A 16,850-nucleotide genomic window follows, 5' to 3' on the forward strand; every position below is an offset into this window, starting at 1 on the left:
GCTACAGAACAGTGTTTCCTAAACAGGTAAATGGTTCACCCCAGGGTAAACAAAATTTGCAGGGGTGAACCAACCAAAAGGAGTGAACCGTCAGAAAAAAACAAAAGGGGTGAACCGTTAGAACCAAAAGGGGTGAAACCGTCAGAAAAAATAAGGGTGACCGTCAGAAATGGATGATAGCTTGCGAAACAACCGAAGTTATTTTGTGATGTTATATATAGACGAGATAGTTTTATCATATCATGGGACAAGGGTGAATGAAATCTGGAGATAGATGCTAGAGGTAAATCAAATTTATTTATTACTGTTAAAGTTTTGTTATGAATTTTGATGTATGACGGATATGGCCTTGGTTCAGTTTACATTCTGGATCGTAACTTCTAATTGAACAACACCTAATAGTTTACTGTCAAAAATATTTTTTTCTATTTCATGTGCTATTCATAACGCACTGTTTAAAAAAAATACAGAGAGGTACAAGATTAGCGAAAATGGGACTTTGACGATAAATCCACTCCGAGGATCAGATGCGGGGAATTACCGCTGCCTGGCAACAAGTGATGAAGGAACAGCTTTAAGCAACCCAGGAAAACTTGAGATCACTTGTAAGTATTAAACAAAGCTGCTACCGATGGACACGATTGCAAAGTAACGAATTTTACGTTCCTCCTACATTTTACGATCATAGTAAACACTTAATGGCCTTGGGTAGCTTTTCATCCCGTTCGGGAATACTCTGTGGACACCAGACGAGCTGTGCTTTAACGAAAAACGTCGACAAATAAAGCGTAAAAAACGCTTTCGGTTGCGGAAGTTAAATATTTCAACTTTGACGCTTTCAGTTAGAAGCGAGGAGATTTGCCGTTAACAAAAGCAACGCGTTATGTGTGAACTAACTAGAAGACGTTATCGTTTTGCGCCAGACGCAAAACGCCACTGATGTAAACCAACCTTTACACTTTGCAAGAAAAAAAGTGCAGAACTTAGTAAACCGCAAATCAGTTTGTTTGGCTTCTACACTGTCATTCGATTAAACACCAAAATTAAACACCTGAAATGGGCGAAAATGTAACATGTTTAAAAATAAGCATGTTTAAATTTCAGGTGTTTAGACGTTTTGCCGTTGTGTTTAGGGCTAGTATTCAGTGTTTCCAAATCAATTCCACAAAAATTTCATTGGGTCAACCATTTTATTGCGCGAAAAAGGTGAAAAACAACACAAAAAGCTCAACACAGTGAAAGTTTCAAAAAATGTAAAACTTGGAAAAGAAAACTATACATTAAAAATTGAAGTGCTTATATTACAAATGAAAAGAAGTAGGAAAACGGAAAACATATATAAAGCACAAAATAACATGTTGGAATTGGATACAATGAAAGGGTTTACGCAAACAAAAATATATATGCGACGAAAATTAAAAAAGAGAAAAAGTAAATAAAAACAACAAAAAAATATATATATTTTTTAATATTTATAATTTCTATACTTGGCAAATTTTTCAAGGTGGGGTCTTTAGTGGGTTGTTTAAAACCATATTTAGTAATAGTATAAATATCGCATGTCAAATACAATGAAGGCGTTTATGCAAACAAAAATGTGCATGTGATAAAAAGTAAAAAACAGAAAAAGTTGAAAAAACCACAGAAAAAGGAGATATTTTAAGTTGAAACCCTTTTTATAATATCTATAATTGCTATGCTTGGCAAATTTTCAAGGTGGGGCCTTAAGTAGGTGGTTTAAAAACATATAAACACAGAGTAACAGGGTGGATAACTTAAATCCTGTGTATATTAACAGGCTCGAATATCAATGAAAGCCTTAAGTAGGTGGTTTAAAAACATATAAACACAGAGTAACAGGGTGGATAACTTAAATCCTGTGTATATTAACAGGCTCGAATATCAATGAAATATAACTAAACAATTTGTTCAATAAGTGTTGTTCTTCCACAAATTTAATCTCCATTCAATCCACTCATATACAAATGCAGAAATGCTGCTGTGCCCTACAAAGGTTTGCCCAATAAAGGCCTTGAAGAGCTTTTCTATAAGACGAGTTGAGCATGGCTGCCTAAAAAATAAAATTTAGATTAATGTAATATACTGCAATAATTAAATTATACACTGTCACTGAACAACTTTTTTTTACTTGCTAAACATAGTAAAATTTTCAAGTTACCGACTAGAACCACTACATGTCATCATGTCATAAAAATATGTTTTAGTCTGTCATTAATCACCACAAAAACATATTATTATGACATGTACTAAGTTTGTGGCAATGCATTCTTTAAGCATAGCATTAGGAAATGTATTATTTATGTTACACTTTAACTGAATGACAGTGCAATGATTGCGAACAAGTTCATTTTATTGCAATTGATATCTTCATAACCCACTAAAATTTAAAAAAAGGTTCACCGTACTTTGAAAACAAATTAAACCATTAAATACAAAAAAAAAATATGTGTGCCAGATTATTGTATTCGCCATTATGTGCTATTGAAATTTGTGCTTAAACTAGTGATACACAATCTAACCCAAAAAAGTTGCCCAATACTGGGATATGCAGACCAAACATTAGACACAACACATATAAATTAAATGTATTTACCACAAATTTAAAAATTGGATAAATGAACTTAAGATTAAGAAAAAGAAAATTTGAGTTTTTTTTTACCTTGTGATCTATACTCTTTTGTTGATTTCCACTTTTTTTTCCCATCTTACACTTTGCAGTTAAAATTCCTGTAAATAATTAAAAAAGTTACGTAAACTATATAATTTATTAAAGGTCCAGTAGCATTCAAAAGTACTACAGATTAAATTTTACATTTAAAGCTTCAAAGTAAGATTTAAACAATGGAAATGTAAACCGAAAATCAGTTTGTTTGGATGTTATAAATTGATAAATATATTTCGCTATTAAAATCATCGTCAGTATCTGAAAACATAACACTGTAGCGATGATTCTTGTATGAGGCGCTCAAAGAAGTGGTGGAACATGTACCGCGTAACCACGATGAAAACGTACGCAAGAAAAAGGCAATTGTACGCTTCGTCAACTACAGTGTGCTAACTCGAGTGTGACATTAATTAGGTCACCCACGGGCTGTTACACGCCAGCAACTATGCTGGAGGGAGACTGAGTGCATAGAGTCGCCACACAGCTCCCCCCCAGAAACGAAAAATGACAAACATAACAGTATCGCGCCGGCGTCCGAACTTGTCGATGGGGCCTGTTGCGTGCGTAAGCCGATTGGGCTGAAGTTGCCGGTAGCTGGACCTGCAGTCCAGCCGGTGTTTGCGTAAACGCATGCTGTGTTTGCGTTGTTTGAGGCCGGACTGTTGTTGCTTTGTTTGGAGGTCGTCCTCGTCGGGGCGGTTGCGCCACTTGAACCGGATGCGTCGTGTCCAAGTGCGCCGGTTTAAGGCGATCGACCGACACTAGCTGCTCCTTTCCGCCGATATCCAGCTTGTATGTCTTTGGGCCGTGTTCGATTACCCTGAATGGCCCATCGTAGGGAGGCGTTAGTGGAGGACGGTGCGAGCCTCTGCGTACAAAAACATAGAGCGAGTCCTCGAAACCGCGAGGTATTGATGGCCTGTGGGTGGAATGGCGTGACATTGGAACCGGGGTAAACGCTCGAATAGCCTCCTGAAGGTGTTTCAGGAAATCTAAAGGAGGGGGTGCAGCCTGCCGAACTGGAACATCTCCTGGGACTGTGATTTGCGAGCCATAAACCAACTCTGATGAAGATGTTTGCAAGTCTTCTTTTGGAGCTGTTCGAATTCCTAAAAGAACCCACGGTAGCTCGTCAACCCAGTTGGGACCTGTTAAACGCGACATTAAGGAGCTTTTTAAATGGCGATGAAACCTTTCTACGAGGCCGTTGGCTTGTGGGTGAAAAGCAGTGGTGCGGTGCAGGTTGATGCCGAGCAGTTTGTTTACCGATGACCATAGCTCCGATGTAAACTGCGGGCCGCGATCGGATGCAACATTTATCGGGATGCCACATCGTGCCACCCAGTTGAAAACAAATGCCCTCGCGCAGGTGATGGTTGTTGCATCTTTCATCGGAATTGCTTCAGGCCACCTCGTGTATCTGTCAACCATAGTTAAAAGATAAACATTACCTTGAGAAGGTGGTGGAAGCGGGCCGACTATGTCGATATTCACATCGGCAAACCGGACCTTCGACAATGGGTAATGCTGTAAGGGTGCGCGCACGTGTTGGTGGACCTTCGCTTTTTGGCAAGATGTGCATTGTTTGGTCCACAAGCCAACATCTTTATTGAGACCGTGCCATACAAATTTGGAAGCCACGAGTCGTCGGGTTGTCCGGATTGAGGGGTGAGACAAACCGTGGATGGCGTCAAAAACCTTTCGGCGCCAAGATTGTGGTACTATTGGTCGTGGGTTGCCCATTGAGGTGTCGCAAAGAAGCGTAAGGCCATTTGGCCCGATGGCGACATCCTCTAGTTTTAGGTTAGAAACTGCGGTTCGATAAACCTGAACCTCTTGTACCTGTTGCGCCTTCGCAAGCTCGCTGTAGTCCAGGTCGACAGTGGCGCTGTGTACATTGCTGATTGTAGCGCGAGAAAGTGCATCTGCAACATGATTGAACTTTCCTTTGATGTGCTGCACGTCCGTCGTAAACTCTGATATAGCGGTAAGATGACGTTGTTGGCGACTGGACCATGGATCTGAAATCTTTGCGAATGCAAAAGTTAAAGGTTTGTGGTCCGTGAATGCGGTGAAGATACGGCCTTCAAGGAAGTAACGAAAGTGTCTGATAGCTAAGTGTAAAGCTAACAGTTCACGGTCGAAAGCGCTAATTTCGGGTGGTCTTAATTGTTTACTAAAAAATGCTAACGGTCGCCATATGCCCCCAATGAACTGCTCCAGCACCCCACCGATTGAAGTTTCCGAAGCGTCGACCGTTATAGCCGTTTTCGCATGCTGTTGAGGATGAGTAAGTAAGGTAGCATTAGCCAACGCTAATTTAGCTGCTTTAAAAGCCATATCCAAACTGTTTGTCCATACCAGCGTTTTTGGTTTGCCAGCAAGCGCTTGATAAATCGGCCTCATAATGCGGGCTGCAGCGGGAATAAAGCGGTTATAAAAATTAATCAAACCTGTAAATTCCTGTAGACCTTTTATTGTTATAGGTTGTGGAAACCGTGTAATTGCTGAAACCTTGTCGGGCAGAGGAATGGCATCGTTTTTATCCACGCGATGACCGAGAAAATCGATGCGCGATTTTCCGAATTGACATTTCGATTGATTGATGACAAGGCCGTGACTCGACAACCGTTGAAAAAGCTTGTTCAAATGATCGCGATGCTCTTCTACTGAGTGACTGGCAACCAGGATGTCGTCCAGATATAAACAAACACGAAGTCAAGGGTTTGACAAACTGTGTCCATTAGCCTCTGAAATGCCTGAGCTGCATTTTTTAGGCCAAATGGCATGCGAAGAAACTCGTAAAGCCCAAAGGGAGTAATTACAGCTGTTTTGGGAACATCCTCTGGAGCCACAGGAACTTGATGGTAGCCACGAATCAAATCAATTTTAGAAAACAATTGAGCTCCTGCTAGGCGTGCCGTGAAATCTTGTAAGTGCGGAATGTTGTAACGGTCTGCGGTGGTGCAGGCGTTTAGGCGTCGGTAGTCTCCACATGGTCTCCATCCGCCTGACGATTTCGGTACCATGTGGAGTGGCGATGACCATGGACTGGACGACCGTTGAATGATCCCCATGTCAAGCATTTTGCGAAATTCAGCTTTCGCTATTGCGAGCTTTTCCGGCGAAAGCCTACGTGCGCGCGAATGGACTGGAGGGCCGCTGGTAGAAATGTAGTGGTGCACACCGTGTTTTGGCATCGCGTGTGTAAACTGGGGAGTAGTGAGTTGCGGATATGCGGCTAATAACTTAGAGTACGGAGTTTCAACAGTCGAAGCAATGACATGGGATGCTTCCTGCGCTGTTTTGCTGCGTGGAGTGCCGTAGACTGACTTCGCATCTACCAGACGATAGTGTTTAAAGTCGACCATAAGCGAATGAGCCCGTAGAAAATCTGCGCCAAGTAGGGGACGGGAAACCTCAGCAATATAAAACTTCCATGTGAATTGGCCTGCGGACAAGTTGAGGCGAAGTACCTTAGTTCCGTAGGTGCGTATATTGCTTCCGTTGGCAGCCAAGAGTTTCTTGCCGGGGATGGGTATTGTGCGGTCACGTCCGGTTGGCGGAATAACGCTTACTTCGGCACCAGAGTCGACTAAATAATTAATACCGGATGTGCGGTCCCAAGTAAAGAAAAGACAGGTTTTAATGCCGGCCGTTGAAAGTATCAACGACCGGCTCGGTCGTTTCCCCGATAGTTGCATGGAGGAACACATTTGCGCGCCTTCTCTCGAAAACGGCGGTGGAAGAAACAAAGACCCTGGTCGTTGATGTTAGCTGAATGGGTTTCGTGGTTGCGTGAAGGCGTTGACGAACTAACCTTTGAAACAGTCATTCTTGTCCGACTGCTGCTTGCTTGCCAAAGCGTGTCTGCCCGCTGGGCTAAATGGCGTGGATTGGTCATTTCCTCGCTTGCTAAAATAACGCGGACATCCTCGGGCAGGCGCTGTAGGAACAAATGTTGAAAAAGAAAACACGCCTCGTGTGAGCCCAGAAGCGCAAGCATGTCATCCATTAACTCAGAAGGCTTACGGTCTCCTAAATCGGGCATGTTAAGCAGCTGAGAAGCTCGTTCCTGGGGTGAAAGACCGAAAGTGCTCAAGAGCCTTTGCTTAATGGCGTTGTATTTTCCATCTTGCGGTGGATTCTCTAATAGATCGATAAGACGTTTTGCGGTGTCTTGATCTAGGGCTGCAACCACGTGGTAATATTTCGTAGTGTCAATCGCTACATTGCGCAATGCGAATTGCGCTTCAGCTTGTTGGAACCAGACACGTGGCTGCGCAGACCAGAACGAAGGCAGTTTGAGGGCAACGGCGTGTTGCATTATTGCTTGACTTTCCTCCGTCATATTCTTTTGTTGTCCAGAAATGTCGTTTCTGGACTTGCAGGGGTCACCAGATGTAGCGATGATTCTTGTATGAGGCGCTCAAAGAAGTGGTGGAACATGTACCGCGTAACCACGATGAAAACGTACGCAAGAAAAAGGCAATTGTACGCTTCGTCAACTACAGTGTGCTAACTCGAGTGCACTGTAAAATTTAGGGGTTGTAATTATCCACGTTAGGGTGGAAATTCGTGAAAAATAGTGGTAGATTCCACCATCATGTGAAAAAAGGTGGCCATAAAACTCCTAGGCGTGGAATTTTCCACCATCACAAAAGCATGAGATTTATAGCGTGGAAATATCCACCCTCTGATCCTGAAATCGTGGATAAGACCACCCCGTCCAAAAATCATGGTGGAATTTCCCATCATTGGTTTTTCACCATTTCACCTTATATATTTTCACCCTATATATGGCACAAAAACGTATTTTTTAACGTGGAATCTCACACCTTTTAAACGTGGAAACCGACACATTTACTTCAATTACATTAATATTTTAATTAGTAATATTCATTTGTTAATTTTAATTACTACAAATGAAACATTGCAATGTCAAGGTGTTTGTGTGCTGTGAGGTGCGTATAAAACGGCGCTACACGGTTAGAAATTAATTTTGTCGGGGTCAATTTTATAAACGTATAACTGGTTATAAACACCTAACAAATCCAGTGCGTTTGTAATGGCATTAATGTCGCAATCGCTAAACCACTGCGCCGTTAAGTCAGAAAGCGCGCCAACAACGTTTAGTTAAGACGACGCTCCTATTGGTTGATAGTAAAAGGAGGTCATAATTCAATAATGAGCGAACAAAGGCACAATCCTTTTGGCGGAATTTTAGCACAGCAGGTCTTCAATCCGTGTAGCGGCCAGCGGGAGTGAAGCAGCAGGTCTTCAAATCGCGTACTGTAGCGGGAGTCAAAAAGTTGCTGTCTCGTCTCGTTAGTCTGATGATTAATGGCGTTCTTAGTTTACAGTAGTATAGTGTTTGTTGAGAGATGAAATAGTATTTGGGCGCTGGTCTAGAATCCTACCAACGTTAAAACAATTATTTAAGGAACGCACATTATGTTGGATAGGGTTTCGATTAGTGTTTATGTGATGGTGGGTCAGATCATCTATTTAGTAATAATTTATAAGATCATCTATTTAGTAATAATTTAATATATTTGTAGAAATGTTGCATATACAGAATAGAAGGTATATAAACAATGGAAATACCGTGTCCTCGTGCTAATTGTTTCGTCAAATGTGAAAAAAGGTTATTGCTTCATCACCTGAAACAGTCTCACTTAGGAAGCAGTTCTTTCACGTGCAAAATAAACAACTGTCACTGCACATATTCCAGTATAAGAAGTTATGAGAAACACTTGCAGAGAGACCATTCCAATGTAGATAATTTTGTTGCTCAACAACCAAATGAAGAATGTGCTCAAGTGAATTGTAGTGCTATGGATTTTGAAATAGTAGAATCTGGTATTCCAGGGCAGGATTTTGAATGTAAACTTGCAAAATTTTGTTTGAAATTAAAAGAAAAATATGTTCTTCCACACTCCACTTACATGAATATAATGGATGATACAATTGGATTATTTTCTTCTTTTCATTTCAATGTATTGGGTAATCTTACCCCCAGGCCTGGGATTGACACAAATATTGCTCTGTTGGATGAAGAATTTTTGGTAAGAAGTTGGAATGCTTTAAAATGTAAGAGCTATTTTACAAACTACTGCAAAACACTTGGATTGGTAGAATCTGTCACTATTCATTTAGATGACAAGTCTTCATTTGAATATATTCCTGTGCTTAATACTCTAAAGCAATATTTAAAACATTCTGATGTATGGGCAACTATAAAAAGAAATGCTACCACAGAATCAAGAAAAAATGTAGATTTTACAAACGGATTATTGTTCGAAGAGCATCCTTTTTTTAACGGTAGAAAAGATTTGCTTAGACTGCACTTTTATTTCGATGAATTGGAGCTATGCAATCCACTTGGGTCATCAAAGTCCAAAAATAAACTGGCATGTTTTTATTTTTATGTGGGTAATATAGGTCCAAAGTACTGTTCACAACTAAGGAATATTTTTTTGTCGATATTGGTAAAAGGAGAAACATTAAAGTCTTATGGTCTTGATCCAATTGTGGCTCCTCTTATTAATGACATTCAAAAACTGGAATTTGAAGGGTTGCTTATACAATCACATGCACCTCCACAAATCGGTCCCGGAACTCGAGTTTTTGGGACAATTGCCACAATATCGGCAGACAACCTTGGGGCACATCAACTAGGTGGATTTAGAAGATGTTTTAGTAGTGGATGTATATGTAGGTTTTGTATGTGTTCTCATGCAGATATAAAAACAAAATGCAGAGAAACAGATTTTAAGCTCCGGACCCCAACCATCCACAATCAACATGTAGCTGCTGTAAGCATTGATGACACACTGGTGTCAGCATATGGAGTGGCAAAAAGTTGTGCTTTTGATATGATTCAGGGCTTTTCACCTGTGACTGCCTTTCCCCCAGATATAATGCACGATTGTTTGGAAGGAGTGCTTTCATCTGTCATGCAAGCAATATTTAAACATTTTCAAGATAGTGGTATATGTTTAATTGGGTTTGTAAATGAAAGATTAAGGAAGTTTAAGTTTGGAAGATGCGAAAACAAAAATAAGCCACGTGCTCTCCCTGGTAATATAATAATGCAAAATGGTAAAATATCACTTTCTGCCAGTGAAACATTATGCTTGTTTAGATATTTACCTTTTATCATTGGAGATCTTGTTCCTTATGGAGATCTTTGTTTCCTTAAATAAAGCATGGCATTTATACTGTTTGCTCTCCGAAGTTATGGATATTATTTTGGCTCCAATTACCAGCAAGAACATTAGTGATCATTTAAGATGTTTAGTTGAGGAATTCTATTTTTCATTTGCTGCTTTTGCTCCTGACTTAGTCAAACCTAAACTACATTTTCTCCTTCATTATCCTCGTTTGTTAGAAATTTATGGCCCATTGCGCAATTTATGGTGCATGCGATTTGAATCTTTTCATAGAAAATTAAAGTTAGTGGCCCAAAGATGTAAAAATTTCAAAAATATTTGCAAAACAGTTGCAAGTCGCATCCAATTAATGAAATGCTATGAGCAGTGTGACATTGCAGGCCTTACTGGAGATGTTGAAAGTGTATTAGGAAAACCTATACTTGTAGATGAGCTGCCACATGCATTTTCTATTTATTTACAAACCGAGGTAGAATTTCAATCTTATGAAACCGCTATCAGTGCGAAATGCATCACTGAAAATGGTGTAACATATTCTCTAAACGATGTGTTTGTGTTGGATGTGTTAGATGATGTACCCATGTTTATTCAAATTAAGACCATTGTTGTGTTAAAATCTAAAACATACATTTGTGGTTCATTTTTAAAAACCCTTGATTTTATTTCACATTACCATAGTTATGCTGTAGTTGAAACTGGGACAATGTTATTTTTTAAACCTGGAATGGAGTTGTGTGGACACCCCCATGATTTATACAAATGTGTTGATAAACAGATGGTTAGGCTACAATATAGAATTTTTTGTAATAGACCTCAGAAGTTATTCTTGATAGACTGGCCTAAGTCATGCATCTATGTATTTACATTTTTAAATGTATTTTCCGTATGATTTTTCTATAACACTCATTGATTATGTCAATTGACCAACATTTTATGTGTTTTAACTCGAATTTAACCCTTTTTTGTTCAAGAATTTAAAGGATAATAATGAGTGGACAATACCATATTAGCTGCCGTAATAGGAAAGAACTTTTAAAATGTGATAAAAGTGAAATATTTCAAAAAATTAAAAGCACATTTGATGTGGAAAAATTTCGTTTGCAAGAATGGAACGAAAAGTTTAAGGACTGGGTGGACATTCATGTGCCTGAAAATTTGCCCGATGTAGCCAAACTGCAAGTTCTCCCTTCAGGTAAATACATGTAAAAGCACTTTTTTGTAATAAATCTTAATCTGTTTTTCTCTTTTTAAAGACGTAAGCTCTTCCAGTTCTGCGGCCAGCACTGTGCCTTTAAGTTCTGAGGACGATTTTGCAGCAAGTATGTATATTTATTACCGGTACCAATATTTTTTCTTGCTATATTCTTAAATTTAACAACTTTGACCCAGACAAACCTATTGATGAACCATTGGCCACATGTAGTAACACGGAGTGGATTGTTGGCTACAAGCTTCCGGCCCTTCCTGTCATGGTGCGACAGGCTATTCATGATTGTAATGGCAGAATTACTTCTGCAGCTAGAAGACAAGTTTGCCAAGTATTATTTCATTCAATGTCTGCTTATACATTGTAAGTTGACAAGCCCATTTTTTTTTATTATTTGGTAATACTGATCGAAAATTACAAATGCTGTTTTTCATAAAAAGATATCCCACACACCTGGAGTATCAGCATGTGATCCTAGAATTGTTGAAACAGTTTCCGGAGCTAAAAGACCAGAATTCAAAAAACCCTGCTGTAGGTGTCCAATATATATATATATATATATATACATATATATATATAATTGTATGTGTGTATTAAACTACTTTCATGATTTCGTAACAGGGGACATGGATTGAAAGCATTCGTCAAAAATTTAGAGATGCACGAAGACCAATGACCACAAATGAAATGGTAATAAAAATGAAAAACAAATTTGGGCACAAGCGAAAGAGGTCACAAGAGGTCAGCGATGACATCATTCCAGCGAAACGCCAGTTTGCTCCATTTGATAAGGTATAAGCTTGTTTAGTTTAAATGCACAGATACATTTATATAAATATTATCTCTTTAATAGATATCTACCCTGCAGCAGCCATTAACGTAGATGTAACACCTTTATTCTTTAAACATAGGACAGTTTAGAAGACGACCACAGCATAGAAATGCACATTAAACAGATGGATAAAGAAAGCCGTAAAAATGTGAAAAACATGGAGTTAATATTGGATAGGATGGAACGAACTTACACATTTCGAAGAAATGAAGTCTGTGAGGGAACCTTGACTGTGGAAAGCCTAATTGGAAAGTACCCAGCTTTCCAATTTCCTGATGTGGTGAGTATTAATTAATGCCATATGAGATTATTATGCTTGATTTAAAAAATGGTGTTGTATCATGAACAAAATGTTGTTTTTATTTCTGATTTAACCACAATATTTCAACTGTTGTGCTATATTTTAATCTCAGTCATTTCTGTAAACATAGTATTATGTGTTTTCTCCTAAAACCAAATATTTTGCCAGGTGTTTGGTGAGGCCCAAAGAATTTTCAACCAAGATTTGAGGGGAAATCTAAAAAGCATATCATCTGGGCGTATCGAAAAATTAAACCAAAAATTAGAAAAAAAAAAAAAATTGGCTCCAAAGAAATTAATTCAGCTATTGAAAGGGAAAGGTACGCATATAAAGATTTTGTACAGTAAATATTATGGCAGTTACCCTGTGTTCTGTGCTAGTAATGTTTTTTGTTGTGGTCTATAAAGTTAACAAACAACCTTTTTCCCCATTTTCAGTCATTTTTAATTAATTAATAAACCCCTTTTTGTGTAATGTTAGTATTAAAAAGAACTGTGTAGTATGTAAATAATAGTATATGTATTTATATATTCAATGTTTTTTAAGGTGCTTCTGAAGTCCTTTGTGTTATTCCTGTTTTGTTTTGTAACAACCGATTGAATCAGTTCATACAATACAGAGAAGAGGTATGTAGTATGCTTTAAGGACAGCAAAAATATTTATCTTATTTTTTATTGATTATTGCTCTTTTAAGGATGAAGAGGTGGCTACACTGTATCCCTGCATTGTTTTAACTGGGACCACCATATCCATTTATGTACAAAAATGTTGGATGTGCAACTGTGATAGTTTTGATGATGCAATTGTCATACTTATTGCTGCTTATTGGATTTTTGATATCCAATTTCCACAAGTGCTTAACAATACATTCCAGTTGTTAAGTTATCTTTTAAAGATACCAACAGATATTAATATATCAGTTCAACGTGTCATTAATTGGCTCTAAGTTGTACTGAAGTGCCTTAAAAATCTGTGTTCTGCATGCATGGTGTATATTTTTACGTATAACCATTCTGTTTTTCTTCGTTCTTTTTATCATTCTGCCTATCTGTTCATAAATGGCATAGCATTATCCTAATAAAATACCAGGATGACGTATTTTGTTGTGGGTGGAGAATAACATGCTTCAAAAGAGGTGTAAATTCCCACCCTACTGTGGTGGAACATATAGTCATTTTTCGTGGGTGGAGGATACCATGCTTCAAAAGAGGTGGTAACTCACACACTACGGTACACACTTTAAAGGTGGAACGTAGTCACTCTAGGGGTGGAAAGCTATAGGGTGGTTTTTTCCACGCTGTGTTTTAGGGTGGTCAGTTCCACATTTTAGGGACCACGGTTTTAGGTGGTAATTACCACCTAAAAGGTTGTATTTAAATTTACAGTGTGTGACATTAATTAGGTCACCCACGGGCTGTTACACGCCAGCAACTATGCTGGAGGGAGACTGAGTGCATAGAGTCGCCACAACACAACATAAGTCAAGAAGTACGCTAAGGAAATATCAAAGTTGAAAGATTTTTTTAGGCGTAACACATATTTAAGTACCTTAGAAATTTTATAGAGATTGAAAAAACATCAAAATTGGTGAAAATGTTGGAATAATATTTACCATATTTTTTTACATATTCTATGATGAAAGGTTCTAAGCAAAAACTTATATATTAGTCAATTTTGAAAAGCAATAGTTCTCCTCGCTGGCCGCTACATACAAAATAAAAGCCAAATGTGAATAAACTATATTAATGTAAAATATGTAAGTAAAATTTACTTACATTTTTAACCTTAATCGTCCACGAAGCAAGTAATTTTTGAAGTCGAAAAGAGCAATCGGTTGGCTGTCATTGATTGCCCTGAAACAAAGCAGTGTAATCTTAGTATCTTTAATATTATTAAATTGTTAAAAGCATACTTGATTGTTTAACAGAAAAATTAAATTTCTATTTAGAATAAAAAAACATACAAACCTTAAATGATTTATTTAATTTTATCCTTTCATAAAGTGTAAAGCAACAAATCATCATGAAATAGTCTTTACAACTTTCATTGCTTTTGGATTTATGAATGAAATACCTAAATTCTGAAACAAAAATCCAAATTCAGTCACTTCGTTTTCCAAGACAAGGCTTTTGTGACATACATTTTAGATTCTAAACCTGACAGTCTAGCACAGCTAATAAAACATTATTACTACACATTTATCAAAAAGCAAATTAAAGTATATATGTCACCACTATACACTTTATAGTATTTGTTTAACATAAATGTTAAAAAAGTTCTAAGCTTTTTTTTCTGTTTGACGTTTCAATATCCCGCGTTCGTCACAGGCCAGTGCGTTGTTCAGCGGACCGAATCAATTTCAAATACCTTATAACTTTATTTATTGAATGAACTTTATCTGTACACAGAAAATTGTTTTAAAACAAAAAATAATTACTATAATTAGTTAAAATATATCGTAAATCGAACACTTAATAAAGAATACTTACTGTTCGTCATATGTCAAACAATTTATTCCTGAAAAATATACAAGCTTCATGGCGATACAGCTTTTCTCTAGAAAAAATCCTTGCCGTAGATTGTTTTCATCGCGCGTATTTTTATTGCTGGCGCAATTTAAGTAGGTCATGGCGGCACAAGACCGCACAGCCTCGCTTTGTACTTTGGTACCAAGCTACATTAATGAAATCATATATTGGATTTAATGGCGCGTTAAGCACACTAACCCGTATATTTATAATTTTAACATATGCCAAATAGGCCGAACAGATGTTAAGTTAGGAAACCATGATTCAAGTAATTTTGTTTATTGTGATCTGTTACGACCATATATGCTAACTTGTTAAATATTTGACGAAATCGATAGACGCAATCGCACAAAAACAACCGCTCAGTGCTTTAAAATAACAATACCTCTCTCACAACGTCTCATCACATCAACATAAATGGCTTAAGCTATAACTTTGCAAGAATGTATTGAACTAAACATGTCTAACAATCAACATGTAAAAATATCAAGTGTTTAATCGTCAACATGTTTAAAATCGTTAATTGTGCTTAAAATCTCCCAATATTCTATGTTAAACACGTCAAAATATCAGGTGTTTAGCATAAAATCGTTCAGGTGTTTAAAATTTAAACATCAAAATTCAAATTAAACACAAAGGTGTTTAAATTAGGTGTTTAAGTGTTTAGATTTTAAACGTGCTTAGACCGTTTTGGTGTTCAAATTTAAACACCGTTCTGACAGTGATATATGATCAAAAATAAAAATATATTTTTTATTTATTTATATAAATGTTTAAATCGTAATTGATAAGTAATGTGAAAACTAATGGATCCGATCCGATACTGAAGTCTTTATCAGTGTACACGTACAGGAATTTATTAAAACACGCGAAGGCCTAAACAAGTGGATTCCTTATTCAAATAGAATCAATACAAAACAATGTTAATAAAATAGAAACAGAATCAGTAAGTTAAACATCATTGCCAAACACTTACAAGTAACTAACAACATGAGCTCCTACCGCGACAAGGTAGTAACACCAACTGCCGTAAGGACAACTACAATGTCAAGGCACCATGTGCTCAGTGACCTTTGACCGCAAGTCATAGAATGATCACACAATTAAATAGGTCATAAAGTACTTACATAAAAATGCGGTTTAGCAAGCTCACTGTTAATCTTAACAAACTCACTGTTATTTTTTTTTTCTTAAAAAAGTGAATCGCAACGAATAGAAAGATTAACGAACACTCGGCAATGTATAGCAAACGCAAGAATAGAAACATAACAGTCCGTCCCAACACCCAACTAATTTACTGCGTTGATGTGACACGCACAATAGGGCCGTCAGTACAGCAATGCACCTTGGCTCCCTCGTATACCATCACAGCAACCGATCAACCTCAAGTTGACCGGACGAAAAGTAAGAACCCGATGATATGTTGACGCACTCATCTGTCGCTTGACGACCACCGTACTTATCATCTGGGCGAAGCATCCAACCATTGGATATATTTCCTTTTACCTTCTTGCATTCTTTACACGCGTTGAAGTAATATCGATTCCGCTCATCATTGGCGAGATGTGGACATTCACCACAGTCTTCGTACTGCGCTGCATCTGTGATTTCACTGATTACACGCACAACTCGTTTAGTGTGTTCTTTACTAGGTTCGCTGACCTTAGGAGCCGCTCTTACTGGGCACGACGATCTGGCCAAATTGCCAGGGCTTCTCCATGTCTTCCGATCATGGAAGTGATTGTCACCAGGGTTGTGTCTCCTCGGGATAACACCAACACAGTAGTGACCACTCGACGACAAAAACAGTTCAACGTCTTTGTTGAACATTGTTGCTCGACCACGAGCAAGATCAAATACAGCACTTGCTTTCCGAAGTGACGACCTGCTAAGCAACAGGGGCAAGTCGTTCTTGACGACAGAAACGTCAATGCTGCACAATTTTCCACCAACACAAGCAGGAATTAGGGCTTGGGATTTGGAAATGACTCTCTTTCCGTCACCAAATTTAAAAACTGTACGCGAAGGAGTGATTTTAACGTCACGTTTAAACTTAAAATGTAAATTACGTAAATAATTTCGCAGCCACCGTTCACCACAGACAGTTTTCGAACAAGCAAT

At 38.0% G+C, this 16,850-nt stretch overlaps 2 protein-coding genes and 1 long non-coding RNA gene across 3 annotated transcripts; 1 reads left to right on the plus strand and 2 right to left on the minus strand.

Annotated features, from left to right (window-relative positions):
- Window positions 1-1,843: 1,843 nt before the first annotated feature.
- Window positions 1,844-14,283, minus strand: LOC146165540 (uncharacterized). The gene is made up of 4 exons (XR_014494609.1): window positions 14,169-14,283; window positions 13,977-14,054; window positions 2,681-2,748; window positions 1,844-2,071 (listed from the first exon to the last, which is right to left on the minus strand). It is a non-coding gene; the product is annotated as an uncharacterized LOC146165540 (long non-coding RNA).
- LOC146165541 (uncharacterized) lies at window positions 3,116-7,037 on the minus strand. Its single transcript, XM_083382739.1, has 2 exons — window positions 6,359-7,037; window positions 3,116-3,834 (listed from the first exon to the last, which is right to left on the minus strand). The coding sequence occupies exons 1-2, from the start codon at window positions 7,035-7,037 to the stop codon at window positions 3,116-3,118; spliced, it is 1,398 nt and encodes a 465-aa protein (XP_083238865.1).
- On the plus strand, window positions 10,842-13,660 carry LOC146165542 (sterile alpha motif domain-containing protein 3-like). The gene is made up of 10 exons (XM_083382742.1): window positions 10,842-11,053; window positions 11,115-11,180; window positions 11,251-11,431; window positions 11,509-11,599; window positions 11,690-11,860; window positions 11,980-12,180; window positions 12,370-12,520; window positions 12,748-12,827; window positions 12,896-13,054; window positions 13,604-13,660. The coding sequence occupies exons 1-10, from the start codon at window positions 10,849-10,851 to the stop codon at window positions 13,658-13,660; spliced, it is 1,362 nt and encodes a 453-aa protein (XP_083238868.1). The 5' UTR covers window positions 10,842-10,848.
- Window positions 14,284-16,850: the final 2,567 nt, after the last annotated feature.

The sequence above is a fragment of the Ascidiella aspersa genome, chromosome 2 (genome assembly GCF_963924565.1).
Source record: "Ascidiella aspersa chromosome 2, kaAscAspe10.2, whole genome shotgun sequence".
Classification (NCBI taxonomy): Eukaryota; Metazoa; Chordata; class Ascidiacea; order Phlebobranchia; family Ascidiidae; genus Ascidiella; species Ascidiella aspersa.